Genomic DNA, 26,957 nt, shown 5'->3' with positions numbered 1-26,957 from the left:
AAGGGTCTGGCCTATTCTAGAAAGTGACTTTACACACCCTCATTCAACTCTCTGTCTCCAGCCTTTCAGACAAAGCAGGATATAAAATAGAGCCTGTGTGTATTTCCTGATGAGGTTTACACATCTCACTCAGTAACACACGTCAGGAGAAAGAAGCCAAAGCAAGGAGTAAAAAGTCAAGCACGTGGGACCGTGAGTTGTTGGGTTATGTGCATAAAATATTTCAAGAGAGAGAATCTTATCAAAAGATAGATAGCTCCCAGTGAAATGATATGGAAAAAGTCCGAAGAAAACATCTCAAAATAAATGAAGTACTTATTGCTGAACAATGAGCTTAGAGCTCAGCCAATTCCAAAGTTCAGAATTTACCGCACCATTCAGGCCTCTCTCTCTAAGTTTCTTGTCTCTTGTTTCATTGCACAACAAGGGATTCTTCATATTTGCTATGAAATACAACAAGGCGATTTTTGCAGTGATAAACTCCACACATGCATGACAAATCCAAGCATGCAAAATGTTTAACATCCCAGTTCACAGATACTTTAGGGACAAAATCTGATTATGAATTATATGCCACAATAGGGCTCAATGTTTCATAAAGCAATTTATAGTTCATAAAAATGACAAAATGTACCTGTCAGACAGAGTGCGGAGAGCCGTTCTCTGAGCTGCCTGTTGGAAGAAAGAAAGGGCAGAGATGTTTATTTAATATTCTGACTTTTGAATTATGTGCTCAATCAACACTTAAAAAAAAAACAAAAACCCTGTGTTACACACATTTTTGCCATGTGGCCAAATTTTAAACGACTAGCAATGTAGTAGAAAGCACTGTTGTAAAATGTGTGCGATGAAATGAACCTTCACGGAGAGTTAACTGAAGCCTGGCAATGCACACTTGCAAACAGGGAGTGAGTTTGGGGGTGCCAAAGGACTGCACCCAGGTAAGCCTGGACAGGCCTCCGGCAATTGGCAAAGACCACAGCTACTTCTCTGAAATCACTTTCCCATTGTTTTATTGTTCTTTCCTATAAGAAAACAAAAAGGTCTGTTTTGGTTTCTTTGTAGCTTCTTTCCCAATGAAGGTGTAATTTCTCACTCAGATTTCAGATTGAAAAAGTTTCTACAGTTGGAATATGGAACGCCACTAGAAATCTCAAGGGATTATTGCTTTGTTTTAGGCATAATGATATTATGGCAATGGTTTTTAAAATTCACATAGAAATGTTAATGGATACAATTATCTGATGTTGGGATTTGCTTTAAAATAATATACGGGGAGGGCTGCGTGTGGTCCCTTATGCCTGTAATCGCAACACTTTGGGAGGCTGAGGCGGGTGGATCACCTGAGGTCAGGAGTTCAAGACCAGCTTGGTCAACATGGTGAAATCCCATCTCTACTAAAAACACAAAAGTTAGCTGCGCGTGGTGGCGGGTGCCTGTAACCCCAGCTACTCAGGAGGTTGAGGCAGGAGAATCGCTTGAAACTGGAAGGCAGAGGTTGCAGTGAGCCAAGATCATGCCACTGCACTCCAGCCTGGGCAACAAGAGCAAGACTCCATCTCAAAAAAATAAAATAAAATAAAATAAAATAAAATAAAATAAAATAAAATAAAATAAAATAAACACAAAAAACAGTGGGAGAAGGGCAGAGTGAGTGGGCACATACATAGATAAGATGGCCCTGGGTTGAGAACTGCTGATGTTCGGCAATGAGCACGGGGCAGGTTCTTATATTATTCTGGCTACTTCCCTACATGAGATGAACAAAACTTTCATTTTGTATTGAAAATGTATTGATTTGTTTCTTGCTTTTTTTGGTCTACTAAAATTAATGTGGGTGTGTGTGCTGAAATTTCCCATAATAAAAAACTAAAAGAAAAGATATGAAGAAGGCTCCATTTTGGCTGGGCACGGTGGCTCACGCCTGTAATCCCAGTACTTTGGGAGGCCAAGGTGGGTGGATCACCTGAGGTTGGGAGTTCGAGACCAGCCTGACCAACATGGAGAAACCCCATCTCTACTAAAAGTACAAAATTAGCCAGGCGTAGTGGCACATGCCTGTAATTCCAGCTACTTGGGAGGCTGAGTCAGGAGAATCTCTTGAACCCGGGAGGCAGAGGTTGCAGTGAGCCGAGATTGTGCCATTGTGCTCCAGCCTGGGCAACAACAGTGAAAGTCCGTCTCAAAAAAACAAAACAAAACAAAACAAAACAAAAGGCTCCAGTTCTCCATCAGATTCTCCTAAGTTTGTACTTGCTTTCCTTTTCTCTGGCTATTCTATTTTTCACCCATTTGCCTTCTATCTCTGGGCCCAATGAGGCCAAGGCAGGCAGACGGCATACGATGCTGTCTGTCTCAGAAGTCATGATTGGGAGGTCAGCAGACCAGGTCTACTCAGCATGCACCGGGAAACAAGGAATGTGCAATGGTCCTTTCCTCCTTGCATGATGCACAAGTCACGTTTACTGGTTTTTTTTTTTTTTTTTTTCTGAGACAGAGTCTCTCTCTGTTGCCCAGGCTGGAGTGTAGTGGCATGATCTCAGCTCACTGCAACCTCTGCCCTCTGGGTTGAAATGATTCTCCTGCCTCAGCCTCCCGGGTAGCTGGGATTCCAGGCGCTTGCCACCATGTCCAGCTAATTTTTGTATTTTTAGTAGAGACGGGGGTCTCACCATGTTGGCCAAGCTAGTCTCGAACTCCTGACCTCAAATGATCCACCCACCTCTGCCTCCCAAAGTGCTGGGATTACAGGTGTGAGCAACCGTGCCTGGCCTGCGTTTACTGTTGACCAAGGAACTCACAATACTTGTCATGCTGATCCCCCATCACATTTAGGTATCAGGAAAAATAGAATCTTTCGGTTAGAAAAAAATGACACCTCAGAACCATTTTCCCTGTTATGGAAATAAAATATACCCTTGGTGACAGTTTCACATCTTGGGATAAAAACAAAAGTAGAAGTAGTCATTGTCCCAGAAAAGCTCCTTCCTAGGTAGGAGCTGGATGACCTCGGTACACTTTTAGAATAACATGGACATGAAAGATTAAGGCGGGGCAGTGTCAGGAAGGGGCAGGGATGGGTGGCCGCTCCTCAAATGGTGCCTGGCACTGTGAGCAGGTGTCCGTACATATCTGCTGAGTAAATGTTAGAGGAACGAATCAGTCGGGGAAGCCTTCCCACTGAAATCTGAGCCTAATTTTACAGACAAGGAGGGATGTGGTCAGGAGAGCGGAGGCATCGGTAGTACTGGGTTAGATGGCACAGCAGGGGCCTGTCCCAGCCTCTGGCAGCAGCTCTCAACCAGGGCACCCATGACTCCCAAACCCTGGGTGTCTGGGAATTGATGAGGGTGTTTCTGTGCATTACATTCATGAGGGGGATCAATAATAGAAGTTAGTGTCTGGGGCCAGGGTTACTAACGCCCTTCAGAGAGCAGGAAGGTCCCTTGTACGATGAAGAATTGTCCCCTTAAAATGACAAAGGGTGTCCGCCGAGAAACAGTGCGGCAGAGTAGGAATGAAATGAGAGCCAAAAGAAGGGACGTAGCGAACATGAGCTCCGGGGCCTGGCAAAGGTAAGAGGAACTGAGACAACTTCCCTAAGTAATGCGACAACACCGAATTAGGAAAACCATCTAGTCTGTCGAGCCGGGGGTGGAGAGTCCGACATTCTGGGACAGGTTTCGCCATTCATTTGCCTTGCGTCTGGCCTTCAACCTCCGACGTAGTTTCCCAACCACCCTTTCCTCATCTGGATGGGGTGCTGAAAGAGACAGTCAGTCCGTGTCCAGGCTACTATGGACAATCCAAGGGGTTACTGTCCCCTCCTCATTCCCTAGATTCTAAATGAAGACCCCTTGTCCTGGCATTCCAGTGTCATAGGATTACCTCAACAGATAAAAAAAATGCAGATCCACCGATCTTCTTGATAAGGAGAGCTGAGGGAGCAGCGAGAGGCAGGGGAAGAGGACTGGAGCCCGAGGAGCCCACACAGACACCTCCAGGGATGGTGCTTCCCTCTCCCCTCAGTCCTCCTGGGCTCCTCCAGGGAGCCAGCCCAGAGCATGCCGATAAAACGCACCCAGCAGGCAACAGGTGGCATCACTGCTGGCAGGTCTGTCTCCTGGAGAGTTTCCCTCTCACTCAGCAAGACGGCTTTCGCTTTAGGCAGCGATACTTGAGTCGAACTTAACTCCCTACTCCTGACTGTTTGGCTGAATATACAAGAAGTATTTTTGAACTGCCCCAAAGAAAGGTGGAACGTATTATGAGTCTTGTCTCTTAACATCATCTCAGCAGGAGCCATCAGAGACTGGCTATTCCTGGAATAACAGAAATCGTAAGAGGTGTGACTAAAAGTTCAATAGAAACCTTCAACATGGCATCTGAATTTCCCCTTAGCCATGGAAATAGACCAAGGCTGTCAATATTTTAAAAGGCTATTGACTCTTTTCTCTCCCGCCTCCTTCTGTGATACGGAAACAGTGCTTGTTGGTGTGCGGCTTGTCAGAAAATGATTTAAAAAGCAAAAGGAACACAAACAAACAAAAAGCAAGAAACACTGCTGCCTGGCCACCACTGGAGTGCCTAGGAATTGAGGCATCCCAGGTGGCGGTACCTGTTGGCAACGCCACAGGACTGATGTCAGCCCCGTCTTCTAATATAAGCTGAGTTGGAAGCTTGGAACAAGGGCTGCTTTCCTTTAGCAGACTGGCATGATGCTGGGAACAAAAGGTCCTTCTCGGCTGAGAGACAGAGCACCCTACCGGGCACTAAGCAGTGTTCTCCTGTCATTCTTCACTCTTCCAATCTGTCACATGATGTATGCTACCATGCATGCAACACCGTGGTACTTAGCACCATCAATTGCCTGCACTGCTATTTTTTTTTTTTTTTTTTAGATATTGTTTTGCTCTTGTTGCCCAGGCTGGAGTGCAGTGATACGACCTCGGCTCACTGCAACCTCTGCCTCCCTGGTTCAAGCGATTCTCCTGCCTCAACCTCCCAGTAGCTGGAATTACAGGCCCATGCCACCATACCCAGCTAATTTCTTGTATTTAGTAAAGATGGGGTTTCACCATGTTAGGCTGGTCTTGAACTCCTGACCTCAAGTGATCCGCCCGCCTCAGTCTCCCAAAGTGCTGGGATTACAGGCAAGCACCACTGCACCTAGCCTGTTCTGCTATTTTTTAATGACCGATTTTCACTGTGCTATTGAATTTGCAGTTATTCTACATCATTAAAAATTTTACAAAAACTCATCATCGATTATGAAAGAAGAGGAGTTTATGTTAGATGTTTAAAATAATTCCTTGAGGGAAAAACCCTTTATGGCATTATATTAATTGTATGTCATATACCAGAGCAAAGAACACCAAGATGTTTTTACTGACTCCTCTTTTTAAAAAAAACTTCGTTTTTTGCACACTATTTTATTTTACCATTGGAAAATAATAAAACAAATAAATATTGGAATTAAATGGCAAAGAAAAAATTACTTAGGTGACTCATGGTTGAAACTTGAAAGAGCATTCATAGTAAACTAGATGAATCGCCCAATTTCATTCCTTCAAGAGTTATCCATTACTGGCCGGGCGCGGTGGCTCAAGCCTGTAATCCCAGCACTTTGGGAGGCCGAGACGGGCGGATCACAAGGTCAGGAGATCGAGACCATCCTGGCTAACATGGTGAAACCCCGTCTCTACTAAAAATACAAAAAACTAGCCGGGCGAGGTGGCGGGCGCCTGTAGTCCCAGCTACTCCGGAGGCTGAGGCAGGAGAATGGCGTGAACCCGGGAGGCGGAGCTTGCAGTGAGCTGAGACCCGGCCACTGCACTCCAGCCTGGGCGACAGAGCGAGACTCCGTCTCAAAAAAAAAAAAAAAAAAAAAAAAAAAAAAGAGTTATCCATTACAGCAACTATATTTTTCTCTTCCTAAATCTCTCATCATCTCTTCCTTGCAACTTTCCTTTTATTCAGTTCTCAGCAAAATAGGTTGAGAGGGTTAAGAGAACACGTCATTGATCTTTCCTGAGTTCATTATTCATTCATGAATGACTCTAAGCTCCAGTCTATGAGACAAAACATGTTCTTTTTTTTCTGCCAGAAATTGCCATTTTCAGGTTCTCCTCAAGAGATGACATATTTTCTCTGTCTTTATTATAGCAAGCTTGTTGCTTGGGAACACAAGCAGTAGATATTCAGGTTTCAATGTATGCTAAATGAATTACAAGTCACAATCTGTTATTGAAGGGAAATCAAAGAGGAAATTAAATGCCCTTACTGTAATTGGGTCAAGCACTGAACAAGTTCATGCATCCTGCAGTGGGGAGGAAAACAAAGGGAGAGGCTGAAATTCAGAGGGCTCTCAGAATGATCCCATTTTTTATTTGATAGAAACAGAACTTACGCCCAGACAGGTTTGTAATTCAGTCTGAAGCACCTACTATGTGCAAGCACTGGACTTGCCTTGGGTGACAGTCACAACAGACAAAGCCCTTGCCATGTTGTGCTTAGTGTCTAGAGGTGCGACAGACATGAAAAGCTACACACACACACACACACAACAGTCTACATTCCAAGGGGCATGGCTGAAGAGGACAGGGTGCTCTGAAACCAACTAATGAAGGAAACCTTGTTTGGAATGAGTGTCCACGGAGGCTTACTAAGTAAGAAATAACAAAGCTGAGGCTTAAAGGATAAAGAAAAATGATCAGATCAGAGAAATGGGGGTGGGTGGTGAGGGGAGTGCTCTAGGCAGGGAAGCTCTAGTTTGGGAGCAAAGGCCAGGAGCTGACCTAGATCCTGGCTCAGTTGAAGAACTACAAGATGTCACCGTGCTGCAGTTCAGCAAGTGGTAGGGACAGCAGCGCAGCAAGATGAGGCCAATCCCAAGGGTTTTAGAGGTCAAGTGAAGTATTTTAGCTATTAACTATAGGACAATAGAAAGTCATCGAAGGGTTGACATTAGGGGAAGCTGGGTGAAGCATGCATGGGGCTTGTTTACATGTTCTTTGCAACTTCCTGTGAATCTATTATATATCTTTTAAAAATAGTAGGGAGTGAGGCAATAAGATTTTTCAAACATCACGCTGGCTTCTGCATGACGAATGGAATTGGGTAGGAAGGGACAAAGTTTGAGGTTATTGCAGTGATGTGGGCAAGAGAGGAGCATGGTAGTAGTGAAGACGGAGAGAGCTTGTGTTACATTGTGAAGGTCTGATTGAGGGAACAGGTGACTGATTGGATGTGGCAGGCCAGGGAGAGGCGTGAGGCGTGAGGTGTGAGGTCCAGGTTTCTGGCTTCGGTGCCTGGTATGGATGGAGATCCACTTGTTAAGTGGATTAAACTGGGGGTATAAGAGCAGGGGGCAAAGGTAGAATTGAGTGTTGGGTGTGTGAAGTTAAAGTTGCCTACAAGATGTTTCAGTGGTGACTCTGAGTAGCTAGCTGGATACATGAGACTGAAGTTATTAAATGCCAATTAAGTAAGAAACATCAATAATAGTCAAATGGATTGAGGTTTCTGGGTCTACATTTTGCTACTGTTCTAAGAGAAAAAGATTTAAGTTTCAACTGGTTGGGATATATCTTTGTGTTTTCATTATGGATGTCAGTAATCTCCATTTTTGCTATCAACAGTATCAGATTTATTCTGCTACAATAAAGGAGGTATCTCTGCACAGGGATTTTAATCAGCTTGTTGCACCTGTGATAGGATGTTGTATCCATATTCAAGTACTTGAATAAATGCCCTTGCAGCCAATCTTAGTTTGTGTTTTACTGTTTTTGAAGCACACTGTAAAATTTAGACCCAATCACATATTTTTATACAAGTTCTATTTGTAAAGCCTTACTTTTTTGCTGTTCTTTTTCAGGTTGAGACTTGTACTTATTAATTTATTTCACAGTTTAATTTCCTTCCACATCTACAAGCAATTTTATGTTTCATTATCTTCACTTTTATGCCATTATTTTTCACTTTAGTCCTAGCTAATGGGTCTCTTAACTGTTTATGTTGTGGGCTTCCATTTAGTATTTTTCAACCCATTTAGTAATATTTGCAAGACAAAGGAAAAATTCTTACTCCTGTTTTTTCCTCAGTAATAATGAGTATTTTGCATTTGCGGATTCCTAGAAATAAATGCTGCCTAGAAAGCATTTTGTTCAGCCGACTTTGACCTCAACCCATTCTCAACAGGGGTCGGGCAGAGTCAGGGATGATAATATAATTTATCATCCAAATAAGAACAAATTTGAGAGTGGAAGGGGATGCTAACCAGACTGGAGTCAGAGACAAAATGAGAAAATCTGGCTGTTCCAGGCACATAGGGCTGTGCAGTCGCTCTAATAAGGACTGCTCTGTGCAAATATGCCTTGCTGCTTATAAACCTGTTAAATAAGATCATCACAAGAAGGCAGACCTCAGCGCCTGAGGACCATGCCAATAACGAAAGCACAGGGCTGCACGGGGTCAGCAGAGGACGAATCCCTCCAATTCCTAATGTTGAGTCCAGCTGATGCTTGTGTGATTTTCTGGCTCTCTGTCTGTCGGCTCCTCCCTCTGTTCACTGCAGACACTCGGAGGCCTAGCTCACCCTTTCTGTTAGGTGTTGAACTCTTTTGTAAAAATTCTCAAGCTCCTCTCCACGCACTCCTAGTCTGTACCATGGGGTAGCCCTGGATTCCAGTCATTTTTGGGGAGCATGCCGTCTGCCTCATGACAATTTTAGTTTTGGTTTCCCAAGTTCCTTACAAGGACACTGACGGCAGAGATCCTCGCTCATCTTCCCTCCACCTATAAGAGCTCTCTCTCAACCCATAACACTTACAAGATGTGAGCAGGTAACCTCAGGGGATGGCAAATACCACTACTATTTGCCACTATCTCCAATCTAAGAGGTGTGTGGAAATACGTATTTTTCATATCTGTGTATTATTTCCCTATTTGCTTTGCTTAAATACTTGGATCTACTTTCCTCTTTGAAAAATATTTGACTATCTTCTGCTTCCCCACATTGCTTAGGTTTGTTTACGTCTACTAGAAATTTGATAGACAATAACAAACATTTATTAAGCACCTAGTATATTCTGAGAAAAATGCTGACTAGGGTTGACCACACCAGATGAAGTTTGCACAGGCAACATTATCTCATAAGGTGGATCCTGTTATCAACAGAGTGATCTGGGGGCCTCATGTGAGGCCAGATTGTCAGGGAAGGCTCTGATTTGGCAGGTCAGATCTGAGAGGACTGAGAGGCATACTCATTTTTGTTGAGCATTTCTAGGACATTTCACCCCCTAGAGATACACCCACGTGTGACATCCACTTCGTGATTCTCCCTGCTCCAAAGCACGTGGCTCTTCTAGGCCCTGGAGGCTTTTGCCATCACAAATGAAAACGTAGGCAGCCGCTCTCAGTCAGGAGCAAGAAGAGAAAGGTGTGAGGACAACGTGAGAGGGAGTCACAGGGACTGTCCCTGTCCAGGCTAAAGCTCTACGGAGGGCACGGAAGATACGTGGCACCCTGCAGGGCAGGACATTCCGAACACCAGGAAAGCAACATTATGGGTGAGAGGGGCCCTGAAGGATGCTGGAGGAGGGCTATGGGACACATGACTGGTGTGGGGGTGGTAAGAGGTCACTCTGAAGTGGGAGGATGATGGCAAGAAGACCATGACCATGCGTGAGTTTATTAGTGTTCGCCATGATATAGGGTGGGTGATATCTAGCCCTAAGCCAGATTCTCGGGGGCAAGTCACAGTTTAAGAGATGCGGCATCACTGTCCTATAGGGAGTAGCAGCTGGACACTAACTCCATAAAGGCCCAGGCTTAGGGAGGCTAGATATCAGTTCCTTGAGGACAGGAAGTGGTACCAGTTACAGGACTGAATAACCCTTGGCACAAGGTGCAACCAATAGCTCTGGGTGCACCAATGCTTGACAACTGTCAGCAGATGACCAAGCTGTAATAGTGAACCTTTTGGAGGATGATGAATTAGCCTTCAACTCATTCATTCTTTTGATTCAACCTCATTTCAAAAAGCTTTTGTGTCAGAGGATGAGGCCATCAAACTGGTAATGAGGCTTCATTCTTTGACGTGGATTCTGAAGTTTAGTCAAGCTTCTGTTAGTACAATTACAAATTAAGCATTCCTTTTCTTTTCCCAAAGGAAGGTCTGCTTTGAAACAGGCATACTGTCAGGCCTCTGAGCCCAAGCCAAGCCATCGCATCCCCTGTGACTTGCATGTATACGCCCAGATGGCCTGAAGTAACTGCAGAATCACAAAAGAAGTGAAATGCCCTGCCCCGCCTTAACTGATGACATTCCACCACAAAAGAACTGAAAATGGCTGGTCCTTGCCTTAAGCGATGACGTTACCTTGTGAAAGTCCTTTTCCTGGCTCATCCTGGCTCAAAGAGCTCCCCCACAGAGCACCTTGTGACCCCCACTCCTGCCCGCCAGAGAACAACCCCCCTTTGACTGTAATTTTCCTTTACCTACCTAAATCCTATAAAACGGCCCCACCCTTATCTCCCTTCGCTGACTCTCTTTTCAGACTCAGCCCGCCTGCACCCAGGTGATTAAAAAGCTTTATTGCTCACACAAAGCCTGTTTGGTGGTCTCTTCACACGGACTGACACGTGTGACACATACCTCTTCGATTGTCAATTACTCTTTTAGGGAAAAGGATCTGACAAATTGTCACTGAACTGTTATTTTGCAAAAAATTAAAATGGTATTCTCTCTAATTCTCCTTGTAAGAAATTTATTTTTTTTCTTGTGACATTTTTTTCAGCAAAAATTTCTCTCAGGGTACTAGATTAGGGATTATTAAACTATACATGATCCCCACTGGACAGGTGGTAAAGTTACTAATCTTTCTCCTTTCTGTTCTAAACGTAACTATTTTGTCCTTCTAAAGAACATAGTCACAAAACTCCATTGCCATTAATTATGAGCTAGGTTCTGTTTGTTACCTCCACTCTCAACACTTCTAGTTTGCTCTGGGAGAAAGAAAATAGAGTCATACAAATACCAATATGTAACATCTAGCTAAAAGCCTTCAGATTTCAAACTTCTTCTTTATTGCATGCATAGGATACACACCGGGTGGGGGCGTTAAATTGTTCTAAACATACTAAGTAGTATATGTTTACCGCAGAAAAAAATAGCACATATAACAAGTAAAAAACAAACCCAACAAACCAAAACAAACACCACCTCCATCTCACTACTGTGGTGATACTACCATTAGCAGTCTGCGGTGAATCTATCCCTATTTTACATGTAACCCAAATAAATTAGGGCTGTCTCAGGGCCAGTCCAAACATGGTATTGCATCTGAAAGAAACACAGATATGCTACAGAAGCCTGGAAAAAGAACGTAAGTATCAACGTCTCCTGATAAGAGAAGTCCAAGGAAGAAACAGACTGTGTAAAATATCGTAAAACCCTCTGAATCTTCTGTACTCTGCCTTTTCTTCGTTTTTTTGAGATGGAGTTTCACTGCCACCCAGGCTGGAGTGCAGTGGCACAATCTCGGCTCACTGCAACTTCTGCCTCCCAGGTTCAAACAATTCTCCTGCCTCAGCCTCCTAGTGGCTGGGATTACAGGTGCGTGCCACCACGCCTGGCTAATTTTTGTATTTTTAGTAGAGATGGGGTTTCGCCTTGTTGGCCAGGCTGGTTTGGAACTCCTGACCTCACGTGATCCACCCACCTCGGCCTCCCAAAGTGCTGGGATTACAGGCATGAGCCACCGTGCCCAGCCCACTCTCTGCCTTTTTTTTTTTTTTTTTTTTGAGACGGAGTCTCGCTCAGTCCCCCAGGCTGGAGTGCAGTGGCCGGATCTCAGCTCACTGCAAGCTCCGCGTCCCGGGTTCACGCCATTCTCCTGCCTCAGCTTCCTGAGTAGCTGGGACTACAGGCGCCCGCCACCTCGCCCGGCTATTTTTTTGTATTTTTTTTTTTTTTTAGTAGAGACGGGGTTTCACCGTGTTAGCCAGGATGGTCTCTATCTCCTGACCTCGTGATCCACCCACCTCGGCCTCCCAAAGTGCTGGGATTACAGGCATGAGCCACCGTGCCCAGCCCACTCTCTGCCTTTTCTAAGTCCCACACCCTGTGGCAGTTGTCCAATCTCTTCTCCTTTTCAGAGAGGAGGCAGAAATCTCCTTTCTTTCTCCTTATCCTCTCCCCTAAAATTCCAGAGCACCATTCTCATCTCTTCCTCCTCTTCCCACCTTCTAGATCTCTTCTTCCATCGATAGCTCCCTGCCTTTTCTTACGTAAATCAACTTTCCTAACTTCTTCCTGTACTCCTTTTCTTCTATTATCTAAATAAGCACTGCAAAAAAAAAAAAAAAAAAAAAAAAAACTTTCAGCAATGCAAATAAAGAACATTCCTGAAGAGAGGGGAATGGAGATGAGGGTTCCAGAAGGGAGAAGGAGGAATTTTTAATTTAATTTTATTTTAGAGATGGAGTTTCACTCTTGTCATCCAGGCTGGAGTGCAATGGCACGATCTCGGCTCACTGCAACCTCCGCCTCCTAGGTTCAAGCGATTCTTCTGCCTCAGCCTCCCGAGTAGCTGGGATTACAGGTGCCTGCCACCACGCCTGGCTAATTTTTGTAGTTGCTTTTTAGTAGAGATGGGGTTTCACCACGTTGGCCAGGCTTGCTTTCATTAATTTTATACTAATGTTTATTTATATTCATAGAAAATATTTTATATTCATCTACTTTAATATTTTTGTCCAGTGCATTTAAGATACTGAAACAGAGGTCCAGGAAGATTAGCTTGCCTATGGTCTCAGAGTCAGTAAGTAAAGGAACCAGGCCAGTGAGGGCTCCACAGAGCAGCCCCATTCTGCCTCGGCCTCACTGTGGACTCCTGTGGCTGGAGGTAGAAAGCAGACGGGACTAGGTGAATTCTGAATTGTGGCAGTCTCAGTGAGAAGAGGACTGCCAGGACACTGGATGAATGCTAACAGACACTGGGGGAAACCTTTATCTGGGGGTGCTAGTCAAGGGGAATAACAGGAGTCACCTCTTAGACAAGTGTTGGCAAAGGAGATGGGAGGATTTCAGGTTTCCGAGATTAACTTCTCTTTCTCAAGAGGGTTATATCCTTATTGTTGATCTCAGCCCTTGTCAAAATCTTCTAGGGAAGAATTTTTATTTATTTATTTATTTATTTTTTTACCTCCAGGGCTCATCATGACAGAACTATGTAAAGGAATTACCTGCTGGGTGAGGTCTGGGTAGGAGCAAACATCACTGAAGATTCACCTGGCAGAGCAGGCAAACCTACTGGTGCTGTTGGATGCTAGTGGAAGATCCAAGCTCAGCTGCCTGTTCTCAGAAGCAGGTGGCTGAAACCTGGTTTCTGGGACTGAGTTTTGGCTAGGCAATTGTGCCTTCTGGATGTGCACACACGCATACATGTGCCTGTCTAGCTACAATTTCAAAGCGACAGCAAACAAACAAGAGTAGCCATTGGACCTAATGCTGGCTGAGCTGCTAGGAGATACAATGCAGGTAGTATATGCATTTCAACTCCTGGTTCTTAGGAATGGAAGTTTAAATGTGGAGTGCAGATGGTGATGCTGGTCAAAGTGAGGAGGTGGTTTACTTTCTGGACAGCTGCCTTGGCTTCCAGATCTCACTAGGATGGGCAGATCTTTTCTAGAGGTCTGTGACACACAATTTTAGGGGAAAAAAATAGAAAGTAAATCACCCGTAATAAGTGCTAAGTTCTAAAAGTGACAGTTGACTTGTCCTTCCAGCTAGTTCCAGCCTTGGTGGGATTTAATGCAGAAGAGATGACATGTCAGAGTGACTGGACTGTGGGGCGATCGTATGCACACGATGAAGCTTTGCATAAAGGTGATACCAACGTAGCTCCTCATCACAGCCTAGACTATTTAGGTCCTGCTCGGGCAACGGATCAAAAGTCCTGGCACAAAAAGACCTGTGTGCGGAGAAACTGCTGCTTTGGGGTCCAGTCCCTCCACCAGATGAAAGCACTAAGTACGGCAGGTTCCATCATGACTCTGTGGCCTGCTCGTCTGGGCTTGGGTCATCCACAGGTTCCAGGAACTCATCTCACAGGGCAATCTCAGTGCAGGCCAGACCTTGAGCAAGGCCAAGATGGCGATGCCCATTAATGGCTTTCATCTTTGGCTCAGCAGGTGGATACTGGGATTAGTCACTTCCTATTTTGTTGAGTTTGCCAAATACATTTTGGACCTTGAAAAAGTCCTTATGCGATCGCAATATGATGCTTCGGCAGAGTCCTGTCCACTTTCCACTGGCCTTGGCAGGTGGTTGAGTATTATGAGAGCAACTAGGGCCTAAATTGTGAAATACAAATGTTACTTTGTTTTTGTGGAAAGACCAGATGAAAATAACACAAAATGTTTTGGTAATTTTGTTAAGAATGCAATCTGTGCTTGAAGAACTTAAATCTAAGCCTGGCTTTATGTTTCATTTAAACCTTTTTTACTCAGGCAAAATAGCAATATTTGAAGGTAAAAATAGGTTTGTAATGATTAGGAAAGATTCTCCTAATTGCACTTTGCAAACCAATTGTATCAGAGAAAGCTGAACCGGTTCTGAGTGTGTTAGTACTGTTATTAGGATTTTCACCTCTCAAGTGAATAGTGCTTTACGATTTATATGTGAAAGTGCTTTCGCATTTAATGTCTAATAATCACACAGTCTTCTTTGAAATGCCTTGAACTTTAAGAACAAATCCAGGTTGAAAGAAGAGGTACTCAGAGAAATAGTGTGAGTCAGATCTCTCTGGAGAATCCGATCTCTCTACTGGAACCCCTGTGTGCAGGGTTTTCTAGTGTGTAGATGACCACGTCTGGGGGCCTAACATTCTAGCCACTATCTGGTCTGCTTCTTAAAGATGGTCTTGTTTTATTTAACACAACCTTTTGGCTGCAGATCTGGTGGGGATGGAATTGGGAAGTGCCAAGGGACTTTGAAGGAACACACGTGATTTTTCTCCATGTGGAAACAACAGGCTAAGAGAGTCTCCTGAGAAAAGCTGGGCTTATGAGATAACCAGCTCTACCCGGAGAAGCTTTGGAAAATCAAAAACAAAAACTCAACTTTACAACTGTGTATCTGGACCAAACACCTGAGTAACTGTCGGTAAATCCTTTATTATGTGACACTGCCCATGCCTGGATATGAGGGACAGCGTATACTCCAAGGAAAAACATCTCTTGCAGGGTTTCACTTCCTAAAAAGCTACTGAAGAAAAAAACCTGAAGTCATGGGACAAAGGGCTATTCCTCTGAGTTAAATAGGAATGTCCCCTGGAGGGAGAATTCCACTTCCTCTGCCAACTAGCAACCCTGCTGGCAGCTGTGTTTGAGAAAAGCGTGCCTATCAACTAATGAGGCCTAGCCCCTCTCCTGGTTCCTGAATGGAGAGTCTGTGTTGGTGGTATTGATATCCACCATTAACAAAAACTCGGCTTACTTTCAAAAATGTAGATCCTTTTAGGAATTCTTCAATATAACCAAGGCAATGGTTTCCCATTTTTGTGTTAACTGTATGTTTGCCCTAATTTGATGGATCGCGTTTTGATTTTTATATAATTTTCTCATTTTCCAGATTTCCATTCAGGGTCCTCAGGCTGAAATTAGGCATATCCCATGGCCCAGGTTGGTGGGGCACAACTAGTTCTCCATAAATCTCTATTGAGTCTCCAGAGGAGATTCAATGAGAAAATATTTTAGGAAACAGGGTTGTGAGCCTTTGTGCTCAGTGATGTTTAAGTTGACTGACCATTTCAATTTTGGAAATTATAGTCCATTAACATGAAACAAAGGCAATTACACGTTTGTATATTTCTACCTATGCTTGTGCTTTTTGCAAACGTTTATAAAGAGTGCCATGATAAAATAAAATAATTTTGTGTTTGCTTCTGGTGACAGTAAATTTTATTTATAAAATACAATTACTGGCCAGGCTCGGTGGCTCACACCTATAATGCTAACACTTTGGAAGGCCGAGGCAGGTGGATCACCTGAGGTCAGGGGTTTGAGACCATCCTGGCCAACACAGTGAAACCCTGTCTCTACTAAAAATGCAAAAATTAGCTGGGTGTGGTGGCGCACACTTATAGTCCCAACTGCTCAGGAGGCTGAGGCAGAAGAATCGCTTGAACTCGGAAGGTGGAGGTTGCAGTGAGCCAAGATCGCGCCACTGAACTCCAGCCTTGCGACAGAACAAGATTCTGTCAAAAAAAAAAAAAAAAAAAAAAAGCAATTACTTAACTAAAAGCTTTAGGATGGTTAAACAAACAAACCAAACCTTCTGCTGAACATTTGAGTTTCACTGATTATGATGGGAGGTTCAAATATATGATTACTTCATATATGGACGCGAAAAAGGTCTGATAGGCAGTTTTCAGTTAGAGTTATTGTTCTGTTTCCATATTAATAGAAACCAATTAGTTATTATGAATAGATTGGGTATTTAGCTCAGGCATAACATAAAATGCAAGACTAAAAAGAAAAACGAACATACAGTATTCTTTTTTACTATGTTGCTATGAGGTTTAATATATTTAGTATATACTTTTTGTATGATCCATTAGGGCAAGGGATTTCCTGGCATTGAACATTTACTTAAAATATCTGTGGTTATCATAATGAATATTACTAATGTGTAATTCATTAATACCAACAAGCCAGCATCTTACATGATGTTTGGTACTTAGCAGGTATTTGAGACTATGCTCAGGTTTTTGCAAAACCTGTCTAGCTCTTGTTTGCCTACAAATAACATTGACAATACAGTTCATTTCTAACATAGGAGAAACTTGATTTTGGAGCCTTGCCCCTCAAACCTGGTCCTGATTACTGCTTCAACTCCTGTTTATATAATTCTACACAATTTTGGCAGGATTCAAGAGCACATACCAGGGTGTTGGCTTTTACGAATCTCCTGGGATGTGAATGTCACGCTGACTGGATGAACCCTGGCCACAAATCCCAGACAAGCACAATGACTCTATTTATTCAGACTTGGCTGCCTGAATGCAGATTGACTCTGTGGGTAATAAATTTTCACAGGCCAAGAGCTTCAGGATCAACCAAGCTGATCCTCAGAAGAAAAATGCACCTCAGGAAGCAGAGTTGGGCTGCAAAAACCTCCTATGTTTTTATTTCATGTGTGCATATCATTTAGCTAATTCATTTAGTTACTGATTGACATGTACTGTCAATGCTTTCAGACATTTTAAAAGCTCTGCTTTGTGTTATGCAATTGTCATATTAAAAAGAAACAAGGGAAAAAATGAAGAGCTTCCATTACAATTGGCAATCTGCTTTTAATAGTACACCCCAAACTGATGTGAGTCATCCAGTAATCTCTATGGTAAAGAGCACAGAATTGAGATGGGAATGTTTCTTGTGCTGCTCCATAAGAAACCAAGGGAAACAGCAATAAGAACTGCAATTTTGTGCTCAGAGCAACCTCACCTACAATCTTGGTATCTTGATGAAGCGAGGCTTTCGATTATTTCTAAGAGACACGATTATTACTCAATGCATTATAAATAAGAAAATAATTGGCTCTTTAATTTGCAGATTTATGTTAATGATCTAGATATCTATTAAATTAATTGCATGCTCTCCAAACATTGATTGAGGATTAAAAGGTAACTTTTCATTGTGCAAGAAGTAAATTAACGCCAATGGGGAAATTTCCCTCTACAGATTAGATCCAATGATTGTCGCCTGTAAAATTAAAATAGTCAGTTAAAGTGGACAAACCATGCTCATTTAAAGAGAAAAAGGTGGCTACATAGTTAAAAATGAAAAGACTGCCCAATATGTTTGGATAATGTAATTACTGGAAGCTGCAGGCATGTACATAGCCATTCAATTTAGATCTCTGGTCCCTTCCTTTCCCTAAGCTATGTATTTGTCATCTCCGAAAAACCTGTCTGCAGTTGACACTATCTCGGCTGCTCCTTGCTGAAAGTCTTAATCATGTGTCCCTCTCCTCACGCCTTAGCTACAGTAATGCCATCTATATATTTGCTTGTGTCCAACCTCCCAAGCTTACCCTGACTTGAGAGGCAGAGCTCATCTTTTTGCCAAATGGGAAGACTTGCAATATAATTCATCACTCCCTTCCTAATCTATTATTATTATTATTATTATTTTTTTTTAGTACTTAATGTCTTAAGTCTTCTAATTCCTTCACACTGTTTCATAAAAACATTGGCCTTTGGAATTGTTAAAACCAACAGTTACAGAAAGGAGATCAAACAAATTACTCCAGGTATCACATGCCTTTCATTTACTCAGATAAATAAGAAAACTGATTCTCAAATCTTTTGTGCTATTTCCAGTTGGAACCTCATCCGGTATGAAAACCATAGGTGCAACCATAAGGCTATGCTTCCATTTCATTTATGTCTGTAAACTTTCTAAGGAAACCCCGTCACAACCCCAGCACTAGAGGCTACAACCAAAATTTGGTTATCCTTGAAAGGAAAGGCTGTGGAGAAACCCAGTCTCTTGGTTGTGAAGGCTTCTGTTTGAGATAACTTATGAAAACTTGTAACTTCAATATAGCTTGATGTAAGCATCTTTAAGAAGTGGCTATAGACATTTCCATGGAGATTGGATAAATGCTTTTTTCTCAAATAGGTTACTTTTGTATTAATCTACAGCTAACCTTAAGGTATTGGGCCTTATGTTTTTGTCATCTCTGTCAATACTTTTGATGTTTGGATAGAACTCATTTGAAAAATCACAGAGTTCAGAAAAAGGAACAAAGACAGAGCAAAGGTCATCTTTGATACTGTACAATGGACAGTGGGAAATACTCTCAATTGAAGGCATCACTATGCATTTATCCATGCATTCATTCAACAAATATTTAGCAGTTCTGCAGTGCCAGACACAGTCCCTGCCCTCAGGAAACTTCCAGTTTAGCTGCTGTAGACAGTTAGAAAAAGTAAACATAACAAGTAACTAAAATTACAATGAGATTTAGGTAAAAAGATGAAGGATACTGTGAGAAGGACTAACCGGGAGTCGATTAGATAAGAGGGAGGTCTCCCTGAGGAAGTGAAAGTTATGCTGCACCTCCAACATGAGTAGGTGTTCGCAAGGCAAAAATGAGGGAGTAGAGGCCTATGGAGGCCCCGAGGCAGCTGAGCTCAACTTCCTGCATCAGCTGAGCTCAGCTTCCTGCAGGAGCTGGGAGAAGGGCTAGGCTTCAAATGAGCTCAGTGTGAAGATGAGACGTGGACAAAGCCAGATGGTGCAGGGTAGTGGCGGCCATGCCGAGGGCTCTGAATTTGATCCCAGGTGGGATGGGAAACCCATTTAAGATTTTAGACCAAGGAATTACTTGATCTGATTTTTAAAAGATCACTGTGGGGAGGCTATATTACAGAGGGCAGGGAACAGAAATATGATAGTTCATACCAGACTGGTTTAGACTAGCTGGGAATGGAAAGAGGTAGATGGACCAATATTTAATTTTAGAGGCTGAGTTTATAGGACTTAGAGATGAGGTGACTACCTGAGTGAGGAACAGGGAATCATCAAGGATGAGTCTGAAGTTTCTAGGCTTGAACAGCTGGGCATTTGGCAGTGCTAGTTTTGGAAATGGGAACACTAACAAGAGGAACATGTTTGTGTGTCTTGGGTAGAGCGGTGGCAAAGGCCAGAAGTCCAGTTGGGCACAGAGTGAATTTGAAATGTCTGTGAGACATCCAAATGGAAAAGTCAAGTAGGTTTGCGGTTCAGAAGAGAGTTCTGAGCTGAGGATATAACTTTAGAAATTGTCAGTATATAAAAATTGAAGGTCATAGGAATGGATGAGATCACCCAGAGAACAGACATGGAGAAGAAAAGTCAGGAATAAACACGGAAAGTTTCTAACATTGGGGAGAAAATCTGAGTCAGCAAAAGAGCCTGAGAAGAGAAGCCGGAGAGGCAGGACCCAAACCAGGAGAGTGTGGGGTTAGACTCCTACAGAGAAGTGGGTAATGAACAGTGTTCAATGCTGTAAGTCATATAGTAAGACAGGGGACTGAAAAGAGCCCAGTATAATTGGCTCTATGGAGGTCACTGGGGGCCCAATGAGGAGCATTTCTGGTAAAGAGATGGGGCAAAATGAGATCAAAAGAACAAGTCTCTAAGTAGCTCTGAGGAAACGGATGAACTTTGGATAGGAGCAGGGCAGTGTCCTCTCACAACAGGAGAGCGGGGGGAGGATGAGTGAAGATGGAAGCAGGGGTGCAGATGTGGTATTGAGAAGTTTAGGTTTCTCTGCTAGAAGTCAGTCAGCCATGGCATGAGGTACAGAAATAAAGATAAATAAGACATACAGTGAAATTCAGGTTGTTTACTCATGAAGTTGGGAAGACAGAAAACTACATTTGTATGATCTATTAGTATAAATTCTATAACAAAGGTTACAGGATATTAAGGGAGAAAGCTTGCGAAATGACAGTACCAGTGAATTGTTATAAGTTATGTATATATAGCACAATACCTTGAATAGCCACTAAAAAAGCTGTACAGAGAGACACACACACAAATGTTACAGACAAATAAAAGTAGAAGTCAAAAGGTTTAAGGAATACACAGAAAGGCAACAAAAAAGAAAAAGAAAATAAAAACCAGGAAGAAACCCAACATAAAATAGAGTGGTAGACGTAAGCTTTAACAAATCAATAATTACATTAAATGTAAATGGTCTAAATGTATCAATTAAAATAACCTGGCAAAGTGAATAAAAATATGACAACTATTAATATATGCTGTATATAAGAAACTCATTTCAAATATAACAATATTGGTAAGCTGAAAGTGAAAAAATGGAAAAAAGTTACATTATGAAAGTATTAACCAAAAGAAAGCAGGAGTAGCTATACTGCTATCAGAAAAAGTAGACCTCAGAGCAAAGAAAATGACCAGACACAGAGTGGGTCATTACATAATGATAGAAGGGTCAATCTAGCAACAATACAGCAATCCTAAATGTACACACACCAACTAACAGAGCTGCGAAATATGTGAAAACAACCTGATTGAAGCAATAAATCCACAGTGATAGCCAGAGACTTCAACACCTCTCTGTCAACATTAGATAGAGCAATTAGACAGAAAGTCCAGAAAAGATACAAAAGAACATCAAATAAGAGAAATATAATTGATATTAATAGAACTCTCTAACCAACAACAGCAGAATATACATTCTTTTAAGTGCCTATAAAACATATACCAATACAAACCATATCTTGGGTGATAAAAAATCCTCAACAAACGTATAAGAATTGAAATCATACAGACTATGTTCTCTGACCATAAAGGAACCAAACTAGAAACCAATAAAAATTAAGATTAAGGGGGATCTCTGAGCACTTAAAAATTAAACAACACATTTCTAAATAATCTACGAGTCGAAGAAGAAGTCTCATTGAACTGAATGATGACGAAATACAACACATCAATATTTGTGGGATAAAGTTTATAGCATGGCTGAGAGTCAAAAGAACGAATCTCAAGTCAATAATCTAATCTCCCTCAAGAAACTAGAAAAAGGGTAAAAATGTGCCCAAAGCAAGCAAGAGGAGAGAAATAAAGATAAGAAATCAGTGAAACTGAAACAGAAAAATCAAATAGATAATATTAATGCAACAAGCTAGTTCTTTCAAAAGATCAATACAGTTAAGAAACCTCTAGCAAGACTGATAAAAAAAAGAAAGAAGACAAATGATGAGTATCAGTATTGAAACAGGGCTGACACTATAGATTTTGCAGTCGTCAAAAGGATAATAAAGGAATACTATAAACAACCCTATCCACATAAGCATGACAACTTAAGTGACACGGATAGACTTATTACCGAAGAGCACAGTACTACACACACCCAGTATGAAACAGATAATCTAATAGCCCTATGACTATTAGATAATCTGAGGAGCTCTATAACTATTAAATTTTTTTTTGGCTGGGCATGGTAGCTCACGTCTGTAATCCCAGCACTTCAGGAGGCCGAGACAGGTGGATCACGAGGTCAGGAGATTGAGACCATCCTGCCTAACATGGTGAAACCCCGTCTCTACCAAAAAATACAAAAAATTAGCTGGGCATGGTGGTGGGTGCCTGTAGTCCCAGCTACTCAGGAGGCAAGGCAGGAGAATGGCGTGGACCCAGGAGGTGGAGCTTGCAGTGAGCCAAGATTGCACCACTGCACTCCAGCCTGGGGGACAGAGCGAGACTCCATCTCAAAAAAACAAAAAAAAAATTTTTTTTTTTGAGACCATGTTGGCCAGGCTGGTCTCAAACTCCTGACCTCATGATCTGCCCTCCTCAGCCTCCCAAAGTGCTGAGATTACAGGCATGAGCCACCATGCCCGGCCAGGAAATAGAATTTTTAACTTTAAAAATCTCCAGGCCCATATGGTTTTACTAGAGAATTCTGCTAAATAATTAATATCTTTTTTTCTTTTTTTTTTTTTGAGATGGAGTCTTGCTCTGTCACGCAGGCTGGAGTGCAGTGGCACGATTTTGGCTCACTGCAACCTCTGCCTCCCAGGTTCAAGTGATTCTCTTGCCTCAGCCTCCCGAATAGCTGGGATTACAGGCGTATGCGCCATGCCTGGCTAATTTTGTATTTTTAGTAGAAACGGGGTTTCATCATGTTGGTCAGGCTCAACTCTATGATTTTTCAAATGAGTTTTATCCAAACATCAAAAGTATTGACAGAGATGACAAAAATATAAGGCCTAATATCTTAAATTGGCTATGTATTAATACACAAATAACCTATTTGAGTAAAAAAGCATTTATCCACTCTCCATGGCTATAGCCACTTCTTAAAGATGCTTCCATCAAGCTATATTGAGGTCTCGAACTCCTGACCTCAGGTGATCCATTCACCTTGGCCTCCCAAAGTGCTGGGATTACAGGCCTGAGCCACTGTGCTTGACTTAACATCGTTTTTTAAAAACACAGTCTTTTTGAGAAAAGGGTAGGGGACCCTTCTCAATTCATTTTATAAGGTCAGTATTATCCTGATATCAAAACTAGACAAAGACAGTACAAAACAGAAAACTTCCAATCAATATCCCTCGTGAACATTAAAAAGACAAATGTGTGGTGAGGATGTAGAGTAACTGAAATTCTCTTACACTGCTGGTGGGAGTGTCAACTGGTGGAACCATTTTGGAAAATGGTTTGAGATAATTTACTCAAATGAAAATGGTCTAAATGTATTAATTAAAATGTATCCGTAGGGTGTGTAAATATGCACACACCCTACTGTTCAGCATTTATACTTCTGGGTATAGACCCAACAAAAATGTTCCCATGTGCTCAAGAAATGACCTGTACAAGGATGAAAAGACCTGTACAAGGATGCTAATAAGAGCACATTATTTTACCCCCCAACCCCCACCGAAATATCCACGTGCCCGTTAGCAGTGGAATGAGTAAGTAAATTATGGCGTACACACATAATGAAACAGGATACAGCAATGAAAATGAACAAACTTCAATTACAGGTAACAACATGGGTGAACAATGTTGAACGAAAGAAGCCAGACACAAAAGAGTACATGCCAAATAATTCCATTGATATAAAGTGCAAAAATAAGCAAAATTACACTATGGTGTTAGAAAACAGGAAAGTGGTTATTCTTCTGTAGAGTGGTGACTGGTGGGAGCATGGGGGCACCTGGGAGGCTGGTCATGTCTGTGTTTTCATCTTGATATTGGTTATATCATACATATATATATAAAAAATCATTTTTAAAGACACATCATTTTTATAAATCATATACAAACAGGCTGGGCACGGTGGTTCACGCCTGTAATCCCAGCACTTTGGGAGGTCGAGGCAGGTGGATGACTTGAGGTCAGAATTTTGAGACCATTCTGGCCAACATGGTGAAACCCCGTCTCTACTGAAAATACAAAAATTAGCTGGGTGTGGTGGCAGGTGCCTGTAATCCCAGTGACTTAGGAGGCTGAGGCAGAAGAATCACTTGAACCCGGGAGGCGGAGGTTGCAGTGAGCCAAGATCGCACCATTGCCATTGCACTCCAGCCTGGGTGACGAGTGAAACTCCGTCTGTGTGTGTGTATGTGTGTGTGTGTGTGTGTGTATACATACAAAAAAAGTGCCTATTGGATCTAGTGACATGAAGATGATGGGTGACCTCAAGTTTTGACAAAGTGGCAGGCTTGGGGATCTAGCATTAATTCCAATTTTACAAACAGAGACACTGAGGCAGAGAGCAGTTCAGAGTCTGGGCCAAGGTTACAAAACTAAGTAGCAGAGTGGGGATTTGAATCCCTGGCGTGGGGCGGCTGTGCTCTTAACCACTAAACTAGACTGTCTTTTGACCTTTAGGATCACAAAGGCAATGGGGAGAAAAGGAAACTTCAGGTAGGAGTGTTCAAAAGCACGAAGTCTGAGGCGATCTGAGGAAGGGCAGGCAGGTATATCAACTTGAAGCTCTCATAGACACCTCTTTATTACAGTGGCACATAGGCTGGTTGGACCAATATTCACAAAGACAGCCAGATATAATGTCAGAAAAGGTTCAGGATTTTCACACACTGTACTATGTTTATTGAGGCAAGGGATTTTAAAAATATTTTGGGTTTAAGGTACAAACTCTGATTTTACATCCAGAAAAATCATTTATGTTAAATGTTCAATTATCTCGGAATGCCAGGGAACGATTGTGTGTGTGTGTGTGTGTGTGTGTGTGTGTTTGTGCACAGGCTATGCTGTTTCAGGGATAAAGCATAGTTTGGTCTTGAAGAGAAAAAAAATACCGTATCATTTGTCTTGTTTAAAAGTAGGGGAATTACAATTTTGTGATTAGACCAGGGTATAATTACAGGCCAAAGCAGGACAACTTAATGCAATTACTGTTGAAGCAATAACTTAAAGTATCATATGTGAAACCACTGTCTGGAGTCTTAATTAGGAAAAAGGGATTACTGTATAAAAATTATTCATTCTGTCAGTTCCTTTTATTGCAAAAATAGGAAGGTATAGTCACATAGGAATTAAATGCAAGAATAAAGGATCTGACCTGTACATTCATAACACAATATTATCAGTGAATACGGAATGGAAGGGAGTAGCTTAAAAAGCAAAATGAGTCAACTAAAAGCTCTTGCTGCCTTGGAGAACATGTATAGTATGTCATTAGTAATGTTTATTAAAATTGAGTTTTCATTGGAAATACTTCCTGGAAATAGCTCAGGAAATTATTTCCAAATTTAAAAAGGTTTGCAGATTGAAATAGTCTGTGAACCCTTTTTCTAATAAAAAGCATACACAATTTACATGTTTGATATGATTTAATCCATAACCTATGTATCCAGGCCACTTAATGGGAAAAAACACAAAGAGGTGAAATCATTTGCTTATCGTCATGTAGATAAGAAGCCAAAATTAGGAGTGAAGCCATTCTCCATTTCGGCTGAGACTGCTGTGTGGCAGATATCTGGCTGCCCTGGAAACAAATCAACAGATCTCTAAAAAACTCAAAGCCTCAGTGGCCTTCTTTGCCCAGTTAACCTTCTTCCACTGGGTATTCTCCACCTGCCAATCTGGTTTCCAGACTCCTCAAGCTCTTCTACCTTTTTGGTGCCTCAGTTTCTCCCATGAGATGAGTAACCTCTTTTTGTGACCTCATAGCTATGCTATGCTCAGATACTCTTACTTGAAATTCTCCTTTGACTTTTTTTTTTTTTTTGAGACAGAGTCTCGCTCTGTTGCCCAGGCTGGAGTGCAATGGTGCGATCTCGGCTCACTGCAAGCTCCGCCTCCTGGGTTCAGGCCATTCTCCTGCCTCAGCCTCCCCAGTAGCTGGGACTACAGGCACCTGCCACCACGCCAGGCTAACTTTTTGTATTTTTAGTAGAGACGGTTTCACCGTGCCAGCCAGGATGGTCTCGATGTCCTGACCTCGTGATCTGCCGGCCTCGGCCTCCCAAAGTGCTGGGATTATAGGCGTGAGCCACTGTGCCCAACCTCTCCTTTGACTTTTATTTAACCTCTGCTTGCTCTCTCTGTACATTATTTGTATTTGCATGTCTAGACAGCAAATCATCTGCATAGCATTTCATGATACTTTTCTATTAAGTTCACTATTCCAAAACCAATAGAATAGCATTAGTATTTTGTATTGCATACAAAAATGACTTATTAAAAAAAGCCTCTCTGAATTTTCTTTCTACACATCACATGTATCTAAACTTGACAAAATGCAACATGGGGGATGAGAAAAAGAAAATAGAAGTGTAGAAAAATCTGCCTTTAGTGTTTTTAAACTTGCTTTGAAATACAAACATTTCTTGAAATGCAGAAGTGAAAGTGATGAATGTTAAGTGGATATTTTTTCACCTTAACTGACTGATCAGAAGAGTATTTATAACCCCCTAACTGATGTCTGGAGCTGATAAATCAACACCAGGGGAGAATATTTCAAGCACATTTATCATTTAAGACAAACAGCCTATACCGAGCATGATTATTTTTTATTCATCATTTTGGCTCACCTCTACGTTTGCTCCTTCTCAATGTTAATAATATCTGTATAAGACTTCTCAATATTTAATGTTACAGATTGCCTGTTGCGTGCTGATGAAGTTAAGGTCATATGTTTGATCTCCAGAAGGCTGGTTAGCTAAATACACACACACACAAACACACACACACACACACACAAACACACACACACACACAGAGACACACACAGAGACACACACACACAAACACACACACACAAACACACATACAAACACACACACACAAACACACACACAGAGACACACACACAAACACACACACAAACACACACACAGAGACACACACACAAACACACACACACAGAGACACAAACACACACACACAAACACACACACAGAGAC

The 26,957-nt window shown here is 42.1% G+C and overlaps 1 protein-coding gene across 7 annotated transcripts in view; it reads right to left on the bottom strand.

Annotated features, from left to right (window-relative positions):
- LOC105490094 (ALF transcription elongation factor 3) overlaps window positions 1-26,957 on the bottom strand; it is a 620,895-nt gene that overhangs the window by 108,345 nt on the left and 485,593 nt on the right. For all 7 annotated transcript variants that reach the window (XM_071077266.1, XM_071077269.1, XM_071077264.1 and 4 more), the window contains one exon: window positions 635-672. In XM_071077266.1, coding sequence (XP_070933367.1) covers window positions 635-672 — 38 coding nt within the window. The remainder of the gene's footprint in view (window positions 1-634; window positions 673-26,957) is intronic.

Source organism: Macaca nemestrina, chromosome 13 (assembly GCF_043159975.1).
Source record: "Macaca nemestrina isolate mMacNem1 chromosome 13, mMacNem.hap1, whole genome shotgun sequence".
NCBI classification, from domain to species: Eukaryota; Metazoa; Chordata; class Mammalia; order Primates; family Cercopithecidae; genus Macaca; species Macaca nemestrina.
Note: the sequence above shows the minus strand (reverse complement) of the source record. Positions and strands in the feature narration are given on the sequence as shown.